The sequence below is a fragment of the Sturnira hondurensis genome, unplaced genomic scaffold (genome assembly GCF_014824575.4).
Source record: "Sturnira hondurensis isolate 20B ecotype Veracruz unplaced genomic scaffold, ASM1482457v3 Scaffold0002638, whole genome shotgun sequence".
In the NCBI taxonomy this organism is placed as follows: domain Eukaryota; kingdom Metazoa; phylum Chordata; class Mammalia; order Chiroptera; family Phyllostomidae; genus Sturnira; species Sturnira hondurensis.
Genome location: NW_028075269.1, coordinates 4,426,747 through 4,451,953, shown reverse-complemented (window position 1 = coordinate 4,451,953; position 25,207 = coordinate 4,426,747). Strand labels below are relative to the sequence as shown.

General features: G+C 36.2%; 2 protein-coding genes across 4 annotated transcripts in view; one reads left to right on the top strand and one right to left on the bottom strand.

Moving 5' to 3' along the window:
• LUZP2 (leucine zipper protein 2) overlaps positions 1 to 25,207 on the bottom strand; it is a 382,927-nt gene that overhangs the window by 148,462 nt on the left and 209,258 nt on the right. For all 3 annotated transcript variants that reach the window (XM_037040408.1, XM_037040406.1, XM_037040407.1), the window contains exon 5: positions 15,495 to 15,557. In XM_037040408.1, the coding sequence (XP_036896303.1) occupies positions 15,495 to 15,557 (63 nt within the window). The remainder of the gene's footprint in view (positions 1 to 15,494; positions 15,558 to 25,207) is intronic.
• Positions 669 to 2,186, top strand: LOC118983112 (elongation factor 1-alpha 1-like). The gene is given in 2 exon segments (XM_037040403.1): positions 669 to 1,909; positions 1,911 to 2,186. Coding segments are annotated over 2 exon segments (1,380 nt in total). The 5' UTR covers positions 669 to 743; the 3' UTR covers positions 2,125 to 2,186.

Here is a 25,207-nt window from a genome sequence, read left to right as displayed (position 1 = left end):
TCAATCACAGTGAATAAAGGTGTACATCAGGCACTTAGTGACAAAGAAGTAATTATACAAAAAAGCAGTTACACTTTTCTCTTTCATATATAACCATGAACTCAGAGGTTCCTTTATATAGCTATTGCCCAAAACATAGTCATGTGGCCCTGACTCACTACAAAAGATGCTGGGAGGCTGGTAAATGTAGCTAGATAAGTAGGTATAAATTTCTAGCTAAAACTCATTTTTTAAATTACCAAATGTAATACTGAGAAAATGGATATTGGTGAGCATATGATTGTTTCAACCACACTGCCTTATTTTAAATTAAACTGGTGATCATGGGAGGCAGTGAGTATCAGACAATAATTTATAGATAGATGATAGATAGATAGATAGATAGATAGATAGATAGATATAGGTATGTATTCAATGTATATATAGAGAGATATCACACAAGTTGTAAATGTTGTGTTCTTAAATCTAACAAATGTATTAAGTGTATGGACCTTTCAGATAACCTATAAGAACTAGTTTCAGATATACAGGTTAAGAAATAAAACTTCTATTAGAAAACTGTCTCAGTGGTCAAATACCCAACAATTTCTGAATGAGAGGGCTATTTTTTTTACATTAAAATCATTTAAAATGCCTACTAGAACAGTTGTTTTGGTAAGAAACCTTTTTTCTTCTCCTTTTTCACAACAGCTTTGCCGCCAGAACACAGGTGTCGAGAAACATACCACTAAATCAAAGCCAAAATGGGAAAGGAAAAGATTCACATCAACCTCGTGGCTATTGGACATGTAGATTCTGGCAAGTCTACCACTACTGGCCATCTCATCTACGGATGGGATCAATAAAGAACCATCCAAAAATTTGAGAAAGAGGCTGCTGAGATGGGAAAGGGCTCCTTCAAATATGCCTGGGTCTTGAATAAACTGAAAGCTGAATGTGAGCGTGGTATCACCACTGATATCTCCCTGTGGAAATTCAAAATCAGCAAGTATTATGTGACCATCACTGATGCCCCAGGACACAGGGACTTTGTCAAGAACATGATTACAGGCACATCTCAGGCTGCCTGTGCTGTCCTGTTTGTTGCTGCTGGTGTTGGCGAGTTCGAAGCAGGTATCCGCAAGAATGGGCAGGCCTGTGAGCATGCCCTTCTGGCTTACACAGTGGGTGTGAAACAGCCGATTGTTGGTGTTAACAAAATGGATTCCATGAAGCTGCCCTACAGCCAAAAGATATATAAGGAAATTGTTACAGAAGTCAGCACCTACATTAAGAAAATTGGCTACAACCTTGACACAGTAGCATTTGTGCCAATTTCTGGTTGGAATGGTGACAACGTGCTGAATCCAAGTGCTAATATGCTGTGGGTCAAGGGATGGAAAGTCACCCAGAAAGATGGCAGTGCCAGTGGAACCACGCTGCTTGCAGCTCTGGACTGCATCCTACCATCAGCTCATCCAACTGACAAGCCCCTGCATCTGCCTCTCCAGGCTGTCTACAAAAGTGGTGGCATTGGTATTGTCCCTGTGGGCCGAGTGGAGATTGGCGTTCTCAAACCTGGCATGGTGGTCACTTTTGCTCCAGTCGATGTTACAACCAAAGTAAGGTCTGTTGAAATGCACCATGAAGCTTTGAGTGAAGCTCTTCCTGGGGACAATGTGGGCTTCAATGTCAAGAATGTGTCTGTCAAAGACGTTCGTCGTGGCAGTGTGGCTGTTGACCGCAAAAATGACCCACCAATGGAAGCTGCTGGCTTCACAGCTCAGGTGATTATCCTCCACCATCCAGGCCAAATCAGTGCTGGACATGCACCTGTTCTACATCGTCACACAGCTCATATTGCATGCAGATTTGCTGAGCTGAAGGAGAAGATTGATCATCGCTCTGGGAAAAAGCTTGAAGATGGCCCAGTTTTTGAAATCTGGTGATGCTGCCATTGTTGATATGGTTCCTGGCAAGCCCATGTGTGTTGAGAGCTTCTCTGACTATCCTCCTCTGGACCACTGTTCAGTTCCTGACAGGAGGCAGACGGTTGCTGTTGGTGTCATCATAGCGGTGGACAAGAAGGCAGCTGGAGCTGACAAAGTCACCGAGTCTGCCCAGAAAGCTCAGAAGGCTAAATGAATATTAGCCCCAACACCTGCCACCCCAGCCTTAATCAGTGGTGGAAGAACGGTCTCAGAACTGTTGGTCTCAAATGGCCATGTAAGTTTAATAGTAAAGGACAGGTTAGTTAGTACAGTGCATTGTAAAACCTTCAGAAGGAAAGGAGACTGTTTTGTGGACCATTTGGGGTTTTTTTTGTGAGTGGCAGTTTTTAAGCTATTAGTTTTTAAAATCAGTACTTTTTAATGGAAACAACTTGACCAAAATCTTTCACAGAATTTTGAGACCCATTAAAACAAAGTTTAACGAGAAACCTGTGTGTTCTTTTGGTCACCATTGTAACTTTTATGTTATTTAGGTTAAAAGTAGCCCCGAACCTATTTCTGGTGTTATATTTGCTGATGATTCAGAATCGGATAAATCTGTTAGAGTTTTTCTTTCTTTCCTGGTTGGAAACTTTTTCACCTTGTCCTAAGGGGAGGAATGTGTTTATGTAGTAAAAGCTGTGGGAGGGGCTCTGGTGCAACACAAAATAGGTGAGGACTGATAAAGTTACTATTTATGTGTAAGCTAGTTTATAAAGGCCAAATTCTGGTATATCCATGCATCTCATATAAAAGTTTTGTAGTTAACATCGAGTAAATTTTGTTAATGTCAAATCTAGTTTTCATTTTTACTGAAATACGAATTTATGTTTATAAATGATGAGCTAGTTTAAAGAACTTAAAATGAGGCTTAAATACTATTGAGCACTGTCTTGCTATAGTTAACTGTATCTAGATTCTAGGAAATATAAATGATACTGGAAAGTGAAAAAAACCTTTTTCTTAAACTTGAAAAATACTAGAATTTAAATTGGAAACATGTTAATTGATAAATAAGATTTTAATCTTTTAATCCCTTTTATCTCTTAAAATTAATATATGTTTGTTTTTTTTAAATTGCATCTAGCAACTCTATCAGGTAAATTTGAATTGTGAGAGAAGTGATAAAATTCTGTTAGTTTTACTTAGAAAATAGAAGGGTAAGTGGAATTTCATTGAAAGCTGAGAATAGCAGTTCTCCACTATATCAACAAAGCCATAATTTTATCTCGAGGAGAAGAAATCAATGGGATTATGAGTGGTGAAATCCAACAGGACAAAAACAGCTTAATGAAGAATGTAAAAAAAAAAGTTTTATTTTTTCACAGCTATGGTCAGAAGAGTGAGTTTAGACAATGGACTCGTGCATGTGATATTTAGAAAGACTAAAAGAAGCAGTTATTTAGGTGCCCAGTTCCACATGTATGTCAAAGTCTATTATCATGAGAGCAGAATGACAAAAGCACCTTGAAAGGACAGGGAAAATTGAGCGCGTTTCTTTGCCACTTTCTGCTGGTTCTGTGAAATTAAGCAACTAGAAATGTCTGTCAGATGTCGTTTTCCTTACCTCCCTCTTCCATTATGAATGTGCTCCGCTTGACATCTGGATTGTTCAGATTAAGGCAAACCATGCAGAGCAGGGGCTTGCCGCCGAGAAATGCAATTACACATGTAACCTTCGAGCAAGCCGCAGGAGTAGCGGTGAGAGCAGGGGCCAAGTCGGTACATTCGATCGACTTCAGCCATGGTAAAACTGTTGTGTTGGTGAAGACTGCAAAAAAAAGTTTTCTGCACTAATGTTTCACTCCAACGATTTTAACTACAGCAATGTGAATAGACCGTTCACAGGAGGGAGAAGGAGGAAAGAATGGGAAAGGGCAAAGTGTTTCCGTTGGTGGTTGAAGTTAACTCTTAAAAGAGGTGGAAAGTGTTTCAAACTTCAATCAGGTTTAATGCAAAAAAATGATTAAAAATTGAACTCGGTAACTGAAATTCATAGTGTAAGTTTTATTTAAGAGCAGAGGGTATTATTAGCTTTTGTTTCAGAGAGCCTAGGCTCAAACCCACGCTGCTGGATTGACTCTGTAACTGTTACCTTGGTATCCCTCAATCCCTTCATTTAAAAATCATGAATGATGATACCAAAAAGATTTGTGGCAAGATCTACCTCACATGTTGGTTTTTTGTCTCTACCAGTGTTTATTAAAAAGGACTAAGAAAACTTAAATAACTGTGCAGAACCAATTTCACAGGATGAAGTTTACCAGGGACCATAGAACCACAGATCATGACTGATTCCGTTCTGTGCACCAGAGGTCGTTACACTAAAGAAAACAAAACAAACAAACAAACTAGTTGCTTAAACTGAATGGGATGTAAACCATGTATGGTGATAATGCACAGGCTGGCCCTTGGCGTGTATTATCACATATGGTGATAATACACACAAGACAAATACTAGTAAAGCTGTTGTGGTATCATCATCACCATCACCATTACCATTGTCACTGCTGTGTATCTCAGCACTAGCAAATTTCTCACTCAATGATTTCTTATGGAGTAAATGAGTAAAATGCTTCACCCCTGGTGCATATTGTATTATTATTGTATCAACTTATTACATGTTTTGAGAAATCCTTCCCACACAAGACTGTGATTTACAACAAGGCTTTGGATTCATTGATCTTATTTCCTCCATGTTTAATTAGCACAATGCCTAGCTAAGACCTAACAGTGTAATAAACAATAATTTAAGAGGATACAGATGAGTATTTTCCCATTATCTATAAATTGTATCTCATTTCAGTTTAATTTTAAAAGTAATAGGAGAAAATAAAATCTTCCATTATATAATGTACACTTAAGTAATTACAGCTTGCCTGGGTACATGTCCATCTAGACCGTACCATATTAGTTTTAGAAGCCACTGTGAAAAATTACCACAACTTGGGTGGCTTAAAATAAGAGAAGTGTACCATCTGTTTAATAACTCTGGAGCCCAAGGTCAGAAGTCACCTGGCTGTGATCACGGTGCCGGCCTCTTCCAGTCTCATTACTGCAGGCACTTGCTGATTTTGTGGTTGCATCTTTTCTAACTCTAGGTGCATGTCACTAAGGACACTTGTGACTGCATTGAGGGTCCACCGGAATACCACCAGTAAGAAGCAATAATCTCACTATCTCAAGAGTCTTAACTGAATCACATGGTCAATGACCCCTCTTCTCTGTAAGGTACCATGTACAGGTTCCAGCATTTAGAACCTGTCATCTTTGGGCCATTTTTCAGCCTTAGATGTATTTTCCATATATAAGCTAATTAAGAATACAACAGGAGTAGAAATGTTTCACTTGGGAACAGTCACATATTAATAGATAATAGTTATTGGAAGGAACAAGGAAGGACACAATGAATAGTTGTGAGAACAAGTTGTTCTCATGACTATTATTTTATCTGATTCTCATAACAATGGTGAGGATGGAGTTGGAGTCTCTAATTATATTTAAGAACCACAAATAGTAAGTATCAAAGACATAAGACATTCAGATTATGAATGTCTGAATTATGACATTCAGATTATAAAACATTCAGATTATGTCTTTGATACTTACTATTTGTGTGTATGTATGTATATGTATATATGTATATACATACACAGACTGTATTTTAACTGCCAACTTTCTTATTACCCATGACACCTACTTTTGTCTTTCTAAGCACTGGTATATTTTTTTATGATTCAAGGGGTAAAGAAGTTTATAATTGTTTAAAATATTTCTAACATCCTATGAATTTTTACATTTACTAGAAATAACCCCCAAAATAATGTTTTCAACTTTATTTAAAATTAACATTTAGCATCATAAATATAAATTGAATGGTGAAACCTTTTAAAAAATAATCTTGAATGGTGACTGATTACTAGGCATGTTACACTTATTTAGCACATGTGCTAGAGAATAGCCAACTTTAATGTTCAATATTTTTAAACACTCCTAGAATATTCTGAAAAGCATTGAGCAAATTCAAACACAATTTAAAGTCATTCAGGGATTTGTCTGAAATACTGAAGACTGTCCATTTGAAATTCATTCTCTGTTTAGTCTCAGGCGTCATTAACTCACAGCTTCAGTGCTGCTGTTTCTCCAGGCTCAGAATTTATAAACTTTGTATGCGAAGCTGAAATTTAAGGAATCATGTGAATCACTTCATCTAAACTCTTTATTTACCAATCACACTATCAAAATTGTTATTTATTCAAGATGACATAGTGAATAAGTCTTAGATGCTGGTAAACACTTCATTCTGCCCCAACTTTGTGTATACCCTCTCCCATTACCAAAGACCCCACCAGAGAGGTGTATTTGTTTCAACTGATGAACCTACAATAACACATCATTATCACCCAAAGTCCAGAGTTGACATTAGGGGTCACTTTTGGTGTTGTACATTCTGAGTTTGGGCAAATTTACAATGTTGTGTGCTCATCCATATAGTATATCACAGAGTATTTTCTTTTTTTTAAAGGATTTTATTCATTTATCTTTAGAGGGGAAGGGAAGGAGAGAGGGAGAGAAATATCAGTGTATGGTTGCCTCCCGTGAGTCCCCTACTGAGAACTGGCCTGCAACCCAGGCATGTGCCCTGACTGGGAATCAAACTGCGATTGTGTGGTTCGCAGGCCTGCGCTCAATCCACTGAGCCAGGCCAGCCAGGGCACATTTTACTTTTTTTTTTACTATCTCAATAGTTTTGCCTTTTCTAGAACGCATATAGTTGCGATCAATCTTTTCAAAGTGGCTCCTTTTATTTAGTAATATGCACTTAAGTTTTCTCTACATCTTTTATGCCTCAATAGCTATTTCTTTTCAGTGTATAATATTCCATAGTCTGGATTTTCACAGTTTATTTCTCTATTAACCTACTGAAGAAAGGTTGCTACAAGACTTTGGAAATTATGAGTAAAGCTACTATAAACATCTGTGTGCTGGTTTTATGTGGACATAATTTTTCAACCCCTTTGAATAAATACCAACCAGCATGATTGCTGAATGGGATGGCAAGAGTATGCTTAATGTTGTAAGAATCTGCCAAACTGTCTTCCAACATGCATTTTGCATTCCAACCACATGGTATGTGTTTTTAACTGCAATTTTAAAAAAGCAGTAGATAAGAGTGAAAAATGAACAATTAATGAATTATATAATATAATTTCAAGAAGTTTTAACTGCTATAAAGAAAAAGACAGTAATATGTGGCATCAGATTTTTCTGTTAATCATAGGTTTTATAATAAGACTATAATTATCTTAAATTGAGGCCTATGTGTGTAGTTTGTTGTAGTACAAAAAAGTTTGCCACTTTGCCATTGAAACAGTTATTTATTTGGGATATACTATAACTTCCTGGAATGAGACCACATAAAAATGAATTCAGAAATAGTAATTCACCAGGCCAATTTTCCCCAAGGAATAAATGCTATAAAATTAATATCTGTATATTCAACCTGTTAAAGAAATAAACAACCTGTTTTCAGTGAGTTAAAAATACAAATTAACTTGTTTCATTTTGTCAAGTTTTCATGAACAATGAGAACAATATTACCTTATTTAATACTTTTAAAAATAAAACTTATGCAAAACCCACAAACTTGTGTCTCCTGGATTTTCATTATGGATCAAATGGGAGATTATCAGTTTATTTTCATAAGTTATTCATATATATTTTGGATCTATTAGTTTTCCTGCCCATGATGAAAGAGGCTCTCATTCCATCCTCTCAAACCTGCTGAAATAACCCCCACTCTGTGAGTTTCCTTCTCTTCCACCTTTAACTACTTGTAGCTCCTTTACCTTTCCATATTCAGTCTGTGGGGTTTTTTTTTTTTAGCAAAATGAAAGTAACATTTATTTATTTATTTATTTATTTATTTATTTATTTATATTGTTGTTCATGTACAGTTCTCTGCTGTTTCCCCCCACCCTCCCACCACCCCAGTAAAGACTACTTAGGGTACAATGGTTTCATGGAGGAGATGAAACCCATTTTAAGCCGGGACATGAAGGATGGTTGACCACATAGGCTCCTGTAGTAACGTGGGATCAGTGATGCCCCAAAGGAGGGTACAATGAAGTGAAGGAGAGGCTGAGCAGCAAATACAACAGAATAATGAGTGTCTGAGGACTGGAAACAAAGCAGTTCTCTAATTTCCTTCCAGGCACAGGGATGGAGCATTTATCTAATGTTATACTACTAAAGCTTCCTTTGTGCCACTTTTATTGAGAATTTGAATGTAGCATGTAAATATTACACGAGAAAAGTAAAGATCCTTAATATGTTTGGAATGGGTTTGAACTGTGTACCAGGGAGCTTTGCTAACAAGGATATGGTGATGCAAATGCATCGTGCATGACTTGGGACCTGAAGGGACGAAAATATTTCTTGCATGATCTGATCTGAGTGATAGTAAGAAAGTTGGTGAAAATGACAGAAATAAATATGTGTTTAATGGTTTGGGGGGTACATTTTATTTATCAGTCCAATATCTAGTAATCTTCACAACGAACCCTCTTTTTCTGTGGCGAATTCACCTGTGCTTGGAGTAGGGTTGACTCTGTATAACAAAGAAAATGCCCCATTCATCTGGTCATGCTGATTGGCTCAGGCATGAGAACAATTTAAGATGTTTTCCTGGGATTTTTTTTTTTGCTGGTGTTGTCTGAAATGACTCTGTTTTGACTAATTTTTCTTAGCTGGTAGGATGTGAATCAGATAGTGCTTGGTTGCCTTGTTTGCCAGGTAGAAAGAGACACTATGAAAGATGGAACTATACTGTCTAGTAGTTAGAGAGGTCGAATACACCGAGGTTAGCCTTCAGCAAATATACTGAGGTTAGCCCTAGCACCTAATATAGATGTGTTATAGTAAACTTTAAAATCCTGGATATACAATTAACCAAAATACCACATTGACCAAAACTTCTCACAAATAATCACTTAAAGAGGCAAATCAGGAAAAAATAAAGTGAAAAGGTAGTAAAGAACTCATTGGAATACAACCCGGGCAAAGCCCTGGATGCAGTACACATCTGACTCAAACTCTAATACCTAGTCATCTGCAGGCAGATGTGGAACTATACTGTTTAGTAGTTAAAGAGGTCGAGTTATGTCTTACCTTGGAATTTATGTTTAAGTGAAGTGTGGAGTTTCTTATACATTTCTTTGATTGTTTAGAATCATTTCCTAATCAAAGTTGTACATAGCATTGCTTATTGATGTCCTAATTTTACCTCAGAAGGCCATGACAATAGTAACAATGATGAGGATGACAATAGTTTCCATTTTTAAAAAGCTAAATGTCTAAATATGTGATAAATGGCCCTGGCCAGTGTGACTCAGTTGTTTGGAGTGTTGTCCCACAACCAAAAGGTCACACAAGTTTGACTCCCAGTCAACGAATATACTGCGGGTGCTCGTTTGGATCCAAGTTGGGGTGTGTATGAGAGGCAACCAATCATGTTTCTCTCCCTCACTTTCTCCCTCCCCTTCCCTCTCTCTAAAATCAGTAAGCATGTCTTCAGGTGAGGATAAAATAAATAAATAAATATATGTCTAATGTCTTGCATACATTGTTTTTTCATTTACAAAATTAGCAGTATTCTGAAATACATCTTCTGAAGTACATAAAACATACTCAATAATTTTTATAAAATTCATGAAATAAGAAATGAAAACTGTCCTCTTACTTGAAGCATGGCAGAGAACACCATACACTCTTCTGTCCGAGAAGAGAAACAGTGACCCAGAGGCAGGCAGGGGCATTAAGTCACGCAATTTCAATGGAGACTCATCCGTAAAATTGTTTATAAGGTTGGCATCTAGCCAACATTCTGAAGCAGGAAATCACAACTTGACAGAATTAATTGACTGCAATAGTAAATAAGACAAAATTTAAGTAGACCCTTATCTGCAGTAAAACAGGAGCCCTGGCGTACTTCTGAAATGCTGAGTAAGAATTCTGTGTCTTTTTAAAGTAGAAAGTTCACGGATATAGTTGCATCTGATAGTGGAGGTTTTCAGATTTATTTTTCTGTGTTTTGTGCCTTGGCCATATCGATCAGGTTGGCAGCCCCAACTCTTTCACATGACACTTATTTGTAGCACCGACTGGAGAGTGAGCTGGACTGAAATTGGTTTCGGCTACAATCAAAATTAATTGCTTTCTTCACAACAGTAAACAACAAGCAATATTTTCACATACATGGGAACTTTTGAAATGCCAACCTTTTTTATATTTGCTGTCTAGTCGTGAATGAAGAGCTACAAATTCCAACCCTTGCAAAAGCCATCCAATCAGTGAAGCATTCAGTGACCACCACACCTCATAGGTATTGCCCTCAACTGTCCTCTTACAGTATTTTATTGTCAAATGCAAATTTCAATGTGCTTTTATTATAGCTATTTTGCATAATTTTTGTAATTATTATTGTAGCATTATATGTTATATGGAAAGTAGTATCTATTATGTAAATTAAGTTATATTCTTTACATTCTTCATGGTCAGAGTTNGAGCTACAAATTCCAACCCTTGCAAAAGCCATCCAATCAGTGAAGCATTCAGTGACCACCACACCTCATAGGTATTGCCCTCAACTGTCCTCTTACAGTATTTTATTGTCAAATGCAAATTTCAATGTGCTTTTATTATAGCTATTTTGCATAATTTTTGTAATTATTATTGTAGCATTATATATTATATGGAAAGTAGTATCTATTATGTAAATTAAGTTATATTCTTTACATCCTTCATGGTCAGAGTTTGTTTTGTGTAACTGAAATTTTATATTATTTCTGTCCCTCGGGAATATAGCACAATGTTGGAACAAGTTTGGGAATTAAATAATATATCTATTCTAAAAATGAACATATAGACAAATAAATCTTACATATGCAACTAAATAAGTAATATCAGAGTATGTATATAGACAGAGTTATACTTAATGAATTAATGAATTAATGAATTAAATGCTAGATTAATTAATGAATTCATTAATCAATGAATTAATGAATTAAATGCTAGATTTTCTCCTTAATGAATTAATGAATTAAATGCTAGATTAATTAATGAATTAATGAATTAAATGCTAGATTTTCTCCTTGCCTGTGAAAAAAATTTAATTTCTTAAGCTGTTTACTTGGAATGTATAAAATGCCATAGATGATGAAGTGGTATCGGTTTTGATTAGTATCATCCCAAAATTTAGTATCACATTCTGGACCCTCAGAATGTGACTTTATTTGGCAATAGGGTCTTCCCATATGTAACTAAGTAATAACTAGGTTACACTGGATTAGGGTATCAGTTTAAGACAAAGGGAGAACCCACAAGTACAGAAACACACAGAGAAGGCTATACATAGGACGCTGGAAGCAGAGGTTCTTGACAAGCCAAAGAAAAGCAAGCATTGCTAGAAGAGACCAGAAGTAGGAAGATTGAAAAAAAAAAGATGATTCCCCAGTGCAGAGGTATCAAACTCATTTCGGGGGGCCACATCAGCCTGGAGGTTGCCTTCAAAAGGCTGAATAGAGAGCTCCTTACCCCTCCTTAAAAAGTAGTTACATTTATACAGTCCTAAAACTACATTCAGACCTTTGAAGGCAACCACGAGGCTGATGTGGCCCCTGGTGAAAATGAGTTTGACACCCCTGCCCTAGAATATCCAGAGGCAGTGTGGCTCTGACAACACGGATTTTAGCTTTCAGAACTGAGAGTACCTGTCTGCTGTCTTAAGCCACCCAGTTTGTGATACTATTACAGTAGCCCTAGCACCTAATATAGATGGGTTATAGTAAACTTTAAATCCTGGATACACAATTAATCAGAATACCAGGTTGACCAAAACTTCTCACAAATAATCACTTAAGAGAGGCAACTCAGGGAAAATAAAGAGAAAAGGTAGTAAAGAACTCATTGGAATACAACCCAGGCAAGGCCCTGGACACAGTGCACATCTGACTCAAACTGTAATACCTGTTCATCTGCAGGCAGATGTGAGACTCCCCTGGCAGAATGATGACTCCGAGCACACTATTACATTACACAATGCCCAATCATCATCCTCTCTAGAAGTAAAATGGAATAATTTATTTAGAGGGTTTTATGCCCATAAGAGTTGAACCAAAATGGGCTTTCTACTTAAAATTTAGTAGAGTTTTCTCCAGATTGGAGGTTATTGATCTTTATTAATTCTGTTTCTTTGTTTTAGTCATAAACTCCCCCTGAGAATCTCTCATTTAAAAAAATATATATGCACCTATACTTTCTTCTGTTATAGTATAATCTCAGAGATAAAAACTACATAGTGTTGCACAAAACTAGAGTGTATGGAGAAAATGTGACCGAAAAATGCCACCCACAATGTAACTCTGTAATCATAACATTAACAGAATAATAGTACTACTACTAAAAATACCACCACAATTTAATATTTTGTGACATTTATTCCAAGAATCATAGTCAATTCTTTGCAGCCTTACACTTAGGATTTAGTGTTTTACTTTTCCTTTGAGGTGTAGATATTAAAGGGGATTGACTTTTAATAAAGTACATTATCATCAACATTAAAATCTGATACATATTTTTACTAGACTTTTTTTTTAAGGCAGGAAACATCTTCATGGTTTTCTATACTCACATCTCAGCCAGATATCTTGGTGCAGTGAAAAACATTTTTTAAAACTGTTTGAAGTCACTAAATGCCCACTACAAGCACTAAAGCACAATATATGGCCTGTATATTTTCTTATGTTGTTGTATTGCTAAAATTTCTGTAAAATATGACAAGGCTTTCTCCTGGTTGCTTGAAATCTTAACATGCTGGGAAAAATCACACAGAAATGAACACATTTTTTTAAAAAACTTACTGCTATCACGTCACCATTTAGTAACAACATCCTGTAGACACAAGTTCAAAGTGATGCTCACGGGCAGAGAGAGATAAATGAAGTAAAAACGCTTGCAATGCTCTCACCAACTCTTCGTGTACACTCTTTCCGCCCGTACTTTCTATTTTCTTCATAAATTAAAAATGATTTCTTGACCTTTTTCCCCTTCACTGTCCTCTCTGTACCCTCCAGTGTTCTTTTCCAGTTAAGCTCTTAGGTTCTGAAAGGTTGTGCTTCACAATATTTGAGTCACAAGCTCCTATGTAGCCTGTTTCAGGTATATTTGCCCGGATGAAAAAATCAAAATGCTGCCCACCCCACATAGCATTTGATTGAAAAAAAAAGTGTAAATATGTTTCCTCTTCCAAGGGACATCTTAAAGTTAAAAACTAAATTCTACATGCTAATATGAAAGTATCTTTTAATGGTTACTTTCACATAATGGAAAAATGCTAATTATGTAAAAATAATGTTTTAAAAGTCCTTTTCTACAGGGACTTCCCCAATAACCTCACTCAGAAGTAGTTTTCATTCCTGCATCACTACCCTTGCTTTTTGTATTTTGTTTATTCAGTTCACCCATTTAGTTTTCATTACTCACTCCTGGATTACACTGTTCTAGGTAGTGTCTGTACGGTTTTACTGGACATTTATTTTGCTCAATCTCTACATGGTAACCATTTGTCAAAATAATAAATCTAAAAATTCAAGGAATTACTACAAATGAATCAAATTAAAAGCTGATAATATATGTTCACCATTCAGTTGATAATATATGCTCACCACTATTTTTTAAGGGAACTTTCTGGTTATCGATGTTCATCTTATCAATTTTCAATGCTCTGAATGAAAGCAGTAGTAAATCTAATTACAAAACTTACATTTAGCAGATATTACTTCTGCAGAATTGTATTTCTCTTAGAATTATTCTGGCCTACATACTTTAAAATTAATATTATATTATACAATATTACACAGAGATAAAATATTTTGTCCATCCTCATATGTGTTGGTTATGAATAAATTATAGTGTGATTTTGAAAGTACTTCCTCCTTAGTTAAATGCTAGATTTTTAAAAATCACCCAAGATTTAAAGTTAGCTGGTGAGACACATAGAGATTTAGATTAACCCATAGTCCTTCCATTAGCATACAACCCAGTACACGTTTCACGAGAGTATACGTGTGTATGTGCAAATGAACTTTCTTTCCTATGTTAATACTATCTTTGACATTGCTTTAAAAGTTTCTCCTGTCTTAAACGATCTGTGGAAATTGTATGACTAGGGCAACCTAGGCCTTCACCGTGCTTTCACTGAACCTAAGTGAACAAGAAATTATCTAGTACACCAGGTACTCTGGTAACTCTGATGTGACATTTTCCACTCTGAACAGGAAATCCACAAAGTTTAGGTTTTAGAGGAAACTTTATCAATCCTACCCCATCACTCTTTCTTGAGAAGACTGAGAAGAAAAATCATTAGAAAGACATTAAAGTGAAATTATCAGAAAACCATTTAAAATTGTCTTGTTTCCTTTCACCCTTACGGTCTTTGCACATCTGAAGAAGCATTTGAATATCACTGTCAGAGTGCCCGTGCTGGCCTTGGATACCAAGACATTTGTCAAGTCTATTGTTCAACCCTGACACCAGGTGGAAATCGTTTAGGAATAATGTCTCTAAATGACTCAAAAAAAAAAAAAAAGAAAGCAAGGAAGAAGAGATGGAAGAAAAGAAAGAGAAACTCATAAAGCTAAGGTGACTGATTTGTAATAAAAAATTAATCATAGTTAGTGGGATTGATCAAGAAAGATGTACCCATAATTGATCATGGTTCATTAGTCCTAAGTAACAAATTGCATTTTAAAAAAAGTAAAAAGGTAGAAATAAAAACACAATGAAAGAATTTTTTAAAAAATTAAGTATCAGCCCTGGCTAGTGTAGCTCAGTGGATTGAGTGGGGGCCTGCGAACCACACAATTGCGGTTCAGTTCCCAGTCAGGGCACATGCCGGGGTTGCAGGCCAGTTCCCAACAGGGGACTCACGAGAGGCAATCATACATTGATATTTTTCTCCTTCCCTTCCCCTTTAAAGATAAATAAATAAAATCTTTATAAAAATTAAGTATCAGTTGTATAGCAAGATAGAACAAGAAGAAAAGTGTATAATGTTATATAGGTTCTTACATTTTAAAGGCTATAATGAAAGTTGTTAGTTTATATTATTCAAACCTACATTACTCTAGAATTCTTGCATAAACTTTTCATTGGAGATTGGTTCTTCCTAGCATGAAGTCAATTTCTAGCTAGCCTTTCTCTTCAGTGTCTGTAATGTTAATTGGTAGACAAATTTATGAAATGAAAATACATTTTTAACATTTCCCAAGCAAAATATAATCAGAAGGGAAAGTGAAGTAGAGATATAAGAACCAATAACATTATCAAATAAATGTAGAAGTAGAGATTAGCACATAACTGGAGACCAAACTTGCACGTGATCATGACTCCAAAGCTTTTGGCAAATCAGGGTGTTTGTGTATATTCTTTGATTTGTATAAAATTTGCATGAAATTTATGCCTTACCTCATTCTGAAGATCTCGGATCATTTTGCTCTTCCTTTCCACTTCGGTCTTTAAAAAATTAATCTGGAAATGAATAGAAAATTATCAATACACATTTCTCATTTATTTTCATGGCTTTATAAATTTATTTTTATAATTCTGGAGGTGTAATACAATAATATTTTATCAACATTGAAAAAGAAAAAAGAGATTAAAATTTTCATTAACTGAACTTGTATTTCTTAATTCATACATATATCTGCTGAGTTTATACAAATAACCTTTTTCTCATATAATAAAATATTTATTTAAAAAAATTTAGAATCCAAGCCTACTATGAATGTTATCCTCTTATCTGTTTAAATGTCAAATTTTAAAAAAAAATGTGACTCTAAGTTTTTTTTTAATTAGAATCTAGGGTTGGGCTTAGAAAAATATTCCTAAAACACTCTCCAGGTCATTTTGACCTATGGCCAAGTTTGAAAGTAGTGATATTCATGAATTCAAAAGCACAGAATGTTATTAATACCGCACCAAAGAAATCATGATATTTCCTGTTGAATGTGATACTGTTGGGAACTGTAAATTTAGACCAGTAATTCAAACTCTATTTGCATAAGCATAGCACATTATCTACTTGAACACCTTGAAAAAAAGTCAGTAAAGCATAGTAGGTACGATTTGAAACTTGATTGGCACTGAGGTTTACTGTAAGAAAAGCTAACTGTATGCCAGTGGATGAAACATTTAACTTCTCCAATTTTCTAGTTTTGGTAGTCACATTTTAAAAAAGTAAAAGGATATAGGAGAAATTAACTTCACTAATATATTTTATTTAATGCAATATATTCAAAATTTCATTTTGACATGTAATAAACTATTAATGCATTTTTTGGGGCCTCATACCTCCAAAATCCACTGCATGTTTTATACTTACAGCACATCTCAGTTTGGACTGGCCACTTTTAACTCTCAATAGCCTCATGCATCTATTGCTTATGCATCTAACAACATAGTCTTTTAAAAATTCCTAGAATACTACAGAAGAGATTGGCAATATGAATCCTGTCTAGAAATAAATTGAATCAGTAGAAATCAGACAAAGAGTAAAGTTAGTTTTCACCATATAGACAGAATTTAAGTTAGTTCAGAAACATTTCAAACATAAAGAAGGGGACAAGAATTAATATATGACCAATAAAATATTTCTGGGCCCAATCCTAATGATAAACATACAAAAATGTTTTTTCCAGTTTTATTCAAACCTTGTAAAGAAAGCATTATACATACTCTTAAAGCCCTACCTGATTTTTCTTCTGTCTCCCCAAAGATAGTGATTGCCCTGAAGTTCATGTGTATTCATCTCCTGCGTGTTTTCCTGCATTTTACTTATTGTGTGCAGGGTAAAGCCTGGGAACACAGGTTAATCCCCCCTCTTTCTGGTTGTACAGTGGTCACTGCTATTGTTGGTGGAAATCAGGTTCTTCCACAGGATCTCCAGGAGAGCCTTCCAAGGACCCATGCATGGGAGATTGTTGTGCAGCAAGGTTTATTCAAGTTGAAATTGAAGCTGCCCCCTGCATTTCCAATAACTCATCTCTTCTGTCCCACTGTGAAAAGAGTCCAGTCGTGTCCTCATCAAGGCCAAAACAAAAGCCAGTATCCAAAGTCTCTGTTGCATTTTAAAGCTTAGTCTTTTGGAGCCCATGTGGTCACGTTTTCCTGGGCAAGACAGCTCACAAATAAATAGAGCAAGTATGAGTCACAATCAAGAGAGAAAGGGAGAGAATGAGCTTCTTTGTTGCCCTGGGATTATATTAATTTGGGTTTGGCATGGACCAAATGCTTTTTTCAAAATAACTAATAAATTTTCCTTGCTGTCACTGGCTTTTGATGGCTCCACCACCTAGGTAATCCATTGTTCCCCCAGTCTAGCCAGACAGCCCTCTGTGGTCAAGCTCCTCTTCCTACACCATCTGGACTTCCACTGTGTGTGTTTGTCTCTCCATGACCCCCTTTCTCTCCCCTAATCTTGTACCAAAAAAGGGAAGAGAGAATTCTTAATCCTAGCAGACCAATACTATGACCCCCTGGGGTGTAGAGTTTAGCTTCTTGATGAAGCAAACAGGCTCATATTCCCCAGTTTATTAAGGTCCTTATCCCCTGTGCTTCCCTTTCTTATTAATAATTAGTTAATCATCTATGGTAATATTACCATTCCCTCCAATGGCAATGGAAATCAAAAACAAACCATTTTGATGGTCTAACTACATATAAAACAGAAGCAGAAGCCTGAGAACTACTATGTGTATTGTTTGACATAATAATATTCAAGATATGTTTAAACTATGAAGATATTGACAGCAACCTCAAAACAGGAGTCACAGTCATTGCCCCTTTAGGGTCATACAGTTTTATTTGGTCGATGAAACAAAGGTATCCATGAGAAGACTTGATGTCATTCAAAATTAGATATGTATGCAGAGTGATAGTGTGTGCCCTAATAAACAGCTTTTACACTCATTTCTATTATTTTGTGCAGATTTTAAAGATTATTGAAAGTGACTGGACTGGCCCTTGTTGGTTTTATTATAATTTGTAAGAAATTCTCAGCAATAACCATCAGGAAACTTTGAATAAATAAGTTTATAAATTCTAAGTCTTGAAAATAATGTGGCACACCTGGAGTCATACATGGGGGGGGGGGGGAGAAAGGAGGAGCAAAGAGGGGAAAAGGGGCAAAAAGAAGCTAGGACTGAGGTTCTGGTGTTCTTGAGGTTGGGTTCTTTATTGGTGAATCTAAATCATGATGGAAACTTAAATTATAGGAGTAGAAAAACAAGTGGCCCCAACAGTCCGTTGTTGGTCAGTTATGGAGATCGACCAGGATCTCTAAAATAAAGAAGCAGAGTATGGGGGAGACGAAGGGAAAGCGGAGAGCGACCTGGGCTTCTGTGGCTGGCTGGTGTGTTTTGTGAGAGTCCATCTTTGAAGAAATGTCTCTTCGCAGTGGACACCTCTGCAGTCGAAGCTTAAGTCATTTGCTTGAGTTACTGGTGGAAGTGGAGTTCTTGCAGTGTCACCAGGAAAAGAACTTCCCGAGACCCATATGTGAGAATGGGGTTCCGTGGTAAACTTTATTGATGATATAAAATCAAGGGGGTTCCCTCCTGACTTCCCAATGTCCCATCTCCACCCATCTTGCCATGCAAAAATCAGAGCCAGAAGTAAAGTCAATGTCCAAAGATTCCGGGCTATATTAAAGTTCAGTCTAGTCTAGCCCTCAGCTAGCATAGTCATGTATTTCCAACTGCAGTCCACTGCTGTGCTGCAGTATTCAGACTCCCCCCTGGAGCTGCCAGTGGGGTCAGCACAGCCCTGGGCCATGCAGCTGCTAGGACCAAATGGCTTTGGAGAAAACAAGCTCGTGCACCATGAGAGTGTGGGTCATTGGGTGAAAAAGACAAAGAGATTCTTTTCCCCCTAGGCATTACATTAGCTTGGGCTTGAATAAAACCAGAAGCTTTTTCAGTTTGGCCAATGAGATTCCCAAGTTTTGCAGATAAGTCTACCCCCAGGTTAAAGTGAGAAGACTCTTTTTTAAGCCCCTCCTTCTGAGCCTCCAACAATCCAGCAATCAAATATTAGAGGTAGGGAGAAGAAAGCAGTCTCCTTGGCAAGAGAAATACCGTAAGCCCCTGGAATGTGAAGGCTTCCTGACTAAGCAAGCAGGCACCTGCTCCTCATTTTGTTAAGCTCAATGTGTAGTTCCCTTTGATCCTTTTTCTTTTTTAAAATATATTTTACTGATTATGTTATTACAGTTGTCCCACTCCTCCCCCCATTCGTTCCCCTCCACCCGGTGCACTCCCTCTCAACCTCATTCCGCACCTTTAGTTCATTTCCATGGGTCATGTACATGTTTTTTGGCATCTACATTTCTTATACTACTTTTAACCTCTTCCTGTCTATCTTCTACCTACCATTTATGCTACTTATTCTCTGTATCTTCTTCCTCTCTCTCCCCCTTTGACTTCCCTGCTGATAACACTTCATGTGATCTCCATTTCTGTGATTCTATTCCTATTCTAGTTGTTTGCTTTTGTTTTTGTTTTTTTTGTTTTAGGTTCAGTTGTTAATAACTGTGAGTTTGTTGTCATTTTACTATTCATATTTCTATCTTCTTTTTCTTAGATAAGTCCCTTTAACATTTCATATAATGAGGGCTTGGTGATGGTGAACTCCTTTAACTTGACTTTATCTGGGGAACACTTCATCTGCCTTTTCACTCTAAATGATAGCTTTGCTGGATAGAGTAGTCTTGGATGCAGGTCCTTGCCTTTCATGGCTTTGAATACTTCTTTCCAGCCCCTTCTTGCCTGTAAGATTTCTTTTGAGAAATCAGCTAATAGTCTTATGGGATCTCCTTTATAGGTAACTGTCTTTTTTTCTCTTGCTGCTTATAAGATTCTCTCCTTGCTTTTAATCTTGGGTAATGCCATTATGATGTGCCTTGATGTGTGCTTCTTTGGGACTCTCTGGGCTTCCTGGCCTTCCTGGAAGTCTATTTCCTTTGCCAGATTGGTGAAGTTCTTCATTATTTGTTCAAGTAAGTTTTCAATTTGTTGCTTTTCTTTTTCTCCTTCTGGCACCCCTATAATTTGGATGTTGGAACGTTTAACGCTGTCCTGGAGTTTCCTAAGCCTCTCCTCATTTTTTTGAATTCTTATTTCTTCATTCGCTTCTGGTTGAATGTTTCTTTCTTCCTTCTAGTTCATACCATTAATTTGAGTCCCAGTTTCCTTACTATCACTATTGGTTCCCTGTACATTTTCCTTTATTTCAGTTAGTATTGCCCTCATTTTTCATCTAATTCATGACCAAATTCAACCAATTCTGTGAGGATCCTGGTCACTAGTGCTTTGAACAGTGCATCTGATAAATTGGCTATCTCTTCATCACTTAGTTGTATTTTTTCTGGAGCTTTGATCTGTTCTTTTGTTTGGGCCATTTTTTTTTGTCTTGATGCACCTGTTATGTAGTGAGGGGTGGAGCCTTAGGTTTTCATCAGGACAGAACAACTCATGTGGCAGCACTATGATGCTATATGTGGGGAAGAGGTCTGAGAGGGAACAATGCTGCGTGCTCTGCTTTCTGCCAGATTTCAGTCACTTCCCCCACTACCCACAAGCAAATCGGGCCCTTCTGGTGCTGATTCCTGGGTGGGTGGTCTTGTGTACGTTCTAGGACCCTGTGTGTCTCTCCAACAAATTCTCCTGTGAGGCTGGGAGCTTCTCCTGCTGCTGCCTCAACCCCGACAGGTGATTTCAATCAGAGGTTTGAGGCTTTATTTCCCTGCACTGGAGCCCTGGGTTGTGTGGTCTCTCGCTCCCCAGTTGTTCCTCCCAGTTTATCTGCATACAAACATGGGACTGCCCAGTCCTCAGTCCACTGCCTCACCTGGTCCTCCAGCCACTGCCTTGCCCGCCCTGGTCCTCCAGCAGCAGCCTTGCTGTGAGTCCTCTCTGCCTGGCTTCCTGTTTCCATCCCTCCTACCGATCTGGATGAATGTTTCTTCTTTAACTCCTTGGTTGTTGCTCTTCCATACAGTTCAATTATCTGTCAGTTCTGGTTGTTTTTGTTTTTAAATTTGTTGTTGTCCTTCTTTTGATTGTGCGAGGAGGCACAGTGTGTCTACCTACACCTCCCCCTTGGCCCGATCTTTTTCTTATTAATAATTATCTGAATACCAATGGTAATACTTGCAATACAAAAAAGAAAAACTAATGGTCAAGGCTTACACTACATCTACCCAAGCACTTTGTGAACACCAAAAATTTTCTACATGTTACCAATATGTCTTCACTCTAGTCATGAACTATTCGAAGCCATTGTGTTTATGTTAAAATCTTGCTTTTCCACTGTTACCATTATTTTCCTTAAATCCTCACACTTGGATACTATTCAGTATGTTTTCCATAATTACCAACTTTAATTAAAATTACAATAGAATATATTGGAATGTCAACAGTATAATTATTTAAATGTTAAAATGAGGCATAAAAGAACTTGAGAATATTCAAATATTCAGGACCTAAAATAGATTCAGAATATTTAAAGGCACTCGCATTTTGAAACCACTCCTATGGAGTTGCCTTAGGTTTTAACATCCTTGGAAACATAAGCATTCCTAGCAGGTAGGAATAAATTAATTTTTAGAGACAAAAATACCATATCTTATTTACTTGAAAAAGAATGAAAGAACATAGCAATACTTTATTCTTAATGAGAGGCAAAGTTTGCAGCTAATTATTACCTTTAGACTAATTATGCCTCACTTAGGTAAGTTCAGCCATGAAAATGAACAAGAGTAGTGAAATGCCTCCAATGAGCATTAATATCTTCAATTACTCTGGTTATACCTGAGAGCTCATTCTTCCTTGCTATTAAGTATTTCACAAGGTACACAGATGTGAAAGGTTTGCCACTTTGTTATTTGCTTGTGTATATAAACAAAGGTTTACATGTTCATAAAAACATTTTCAACAGAATTAAATCAAGACAGCTTTATTTCTTTTTCAACTTAATTTTTCAAAAGATTATCTTCTTTTCTATTTTGTAATTAAAAGTATTATTACCATTAAGTTTCAGGCATTTTACTTTGAATGTGCCAAATGCTGTGATATTTGCAACATCTTTGGCATAGAATATACAATTTTTTATTTTTATGGAAAAAGCCATGAGTAATGAGATATGTAATGAAGATATGTAATGAAGGACAACACATTTTTACCTGCTCTAAATCTAAAATTGTACAACAATATTTACAGAATCAATCCAAATATTTTTACTTTGAGAGTGAGCAGTTACAATCTTCTTAATCTCCCTTTCTTACATAATCTTCAATTATACCAACTTAAGTTTCCTTGGCAGACAAAAATAATTATTTAATTATTTGCAATGGTGAATATCTATGTTAATTTAATCATTTAGTTAACCTAAAATCTTCAAATAGGGAGAAAAAGCATAAACTGAGTCTTTATCAAAATTTGGACATGTCATAACTCTCAGTAACATTAAATATGTCTTCTTCTGGATTCCAGCAAATAAACGTTAAAATATATTCTAAATATATTCATATAATTTTATATTATATAGTTATATTCATTACACATAATGGTTATATAAATATACATTTATATATGTACATAAATGCTTGCATGTAATATTTATGTGACATATATAACTATATAAAGTAGTTTTAATAAATGTATGTTTTTCTCATATTTGTTAAGGTTTCTGTCACCTCTTTCTGGATTCTGACTTAGAAAACAGTCATTCAATTCAAAACATAGAACAAACTCTGCCACAAATATAAGCATATTTATTGTAGCAGCAGATGTTTACATTTACTGTTCATGATGACATACTTTGCTAATACACTCTTGGATATGTTTGTATAGGATTTTTGCATCTGTATTCACTAGTGCAAAATATCTACTAGTTTATTTATGCATATTGTCATTAATTGATTTGAAAACATAAATGTGCATGCTCACAAAGTAAGATGAGAATTTTAGCTCTTTATTAATTCCACCCAACTAAGCTATTCAAGTAATAAATTTCTTCTCGCAGATATTTTTGCATGAGAAGAAATTTATTTTATATTTATTTATCTAGAAGTTACATATAAATTTTACAATTTATAAGTAAATATTGCTTATTTATAATGCTTTTTTTAAATCTCTATTGTGAATATGGCTATTTGCTCTTTTTTATTTCATGTATTAAAATTTGAGTTTGAGCCCTGGCTGGTGTAGCTCGGTGGATTGAGTGCGGGCCTGAGAACCACACAATTGTAGTTCGATTCCCAGTTAGGGCACATGCCTGGGTTGCAGGCCAGTTCCCAGCAGGGGACTCATGAGAGGCAACCATACATTGATATTTCCTTCCTTCTCTCCTTCTCTTCCCCTCTAAAGATAAATAAATTAGCCCTGGCTGGTGTAGCTCAGTGGATTGAACGCGGGCCTGTGAACCACACAATCATGGTTCGATTCCCAGTTAGGGCACATGCCTGGGTTGCAGGCCAGTTCCCAGCAGGGGACTCACGAGAGGCAACCATACAGATGTTTCTCTCCTTCTCTCCTTCCTTTCCTCTCTAAAGATAAATAAATAAAATCTTTTAAAAAAATGATAAATAAATAAAATCCTTCAAAAATAAAATAAAATAAAATTTGAGTTTGTCTTTTTATACTTATGTAATCTCTCCAAAAGTATATTTATTATAATCTTCTCAAAAAATTAAATTTATTTTTTTGGTTTTTATTTTAGTCAATTTTACTTGTCTTTAGAATTCTCTCTTTCCTTTTATACTGAGTTAGAAAATTAGTATTAAAATATTTTAATGTTTCTTTTCCACTTTCCTTATGCTGCTGCTTTATGTAAATTTTTATCAGTGCTACTAATTATTACCTTACTCAAGGAACTTATATGGTTTAGTGTGTTCTTTATTTTAGCTATTGGGTATTATGTATGATTAATATTTCCAGCTAACTCCTTTTTATGGCTTCATGTTCTTTCTGTGTATTGTTAATATCCCTTATCTTCTTGGGTGTATTTAAGATATTTAGCTTAAATTCTTAGTTCCTCTATTTCAATAATTCTGCTTTAGTGAACACATATAGCCCAATGCACTTTTTTTTCTTTTTAGTATCACTATATCTCATAGCTCAGATATCAAGTCATTTTAGCTTCTTAGTTTATTTATTCTTTTGGTTATTAGCTACTCCGGGTGGCAATGTGTATAGGAAAAGAGCCACAAAAAAAACAATGAACCTGTCCTGGTGAGAGAAGGAAAGAACCAGGGCAGAGAACCTTAGAGCCGCAGAATCCTGCTGAGAGTGGAACTGTTAAGGAAGGAATGCACAATTCTGACCCAGGCAACTGCTCGTGTCAGTGGGGCTGAGGGCTGCACTAGTGTTACAATGATGACAGAGAGGCCTGAGTTGATGCTACTGACTTCCAGGGTGAAGGAGAAAGAGGTGATTCTCCAAAGGAAGATTAGAGAAAGCTAGAAGAGCAGAATTTACAGATGTTCTTCAACCTGCCTCCTCATGCATCCCACAGCTGTGCTTTGCACCAGCCAACAGCAACCAGACCTCCTCAGCCCATATGCACTCGTTCCTTTGAGACCTCTGTCTTCCTAGAGAATACACATGGTTTTACTTTACTTTTTACTTTTGGACTGGTTTCGTCCCATTCTTTGGTCTATAGATTCCACTAACTTCTATGGTTTTTCTAGGGTTGATTTCAAGGGAAGGCATTAGGAATGTCTTCAGTTTGTGACCTGGAGAATAATTCAACAGTTTTGAATTTCATAATTGCTCCTGATAATGATGGGTTAAAAAAAGGAGAAAAGAAGATGGTTTATTCTAAGATTTCTAGTTCTTACTAAGAGACTAATAAATATTTATTAAATGAATATATAAGCAATAAGGTCTTGATAAAATCAAGGGGGGAAAAACCCTGGTGGCTTCCATACATTTTGAATACAGAAATATAGGAAGTCAAGGACACCATTAAAGAAATAGATTAGAGTAGAAATTACAAAAGCATATCACACATAAGAAGGGTACTTGTGGCTTACTTAATCTTTTTTTCAGGATAAAAGATAAACAGATAAAAACATGAATTTACTTATATGTGTGCATATACATTGAATGTGATTAAAATAC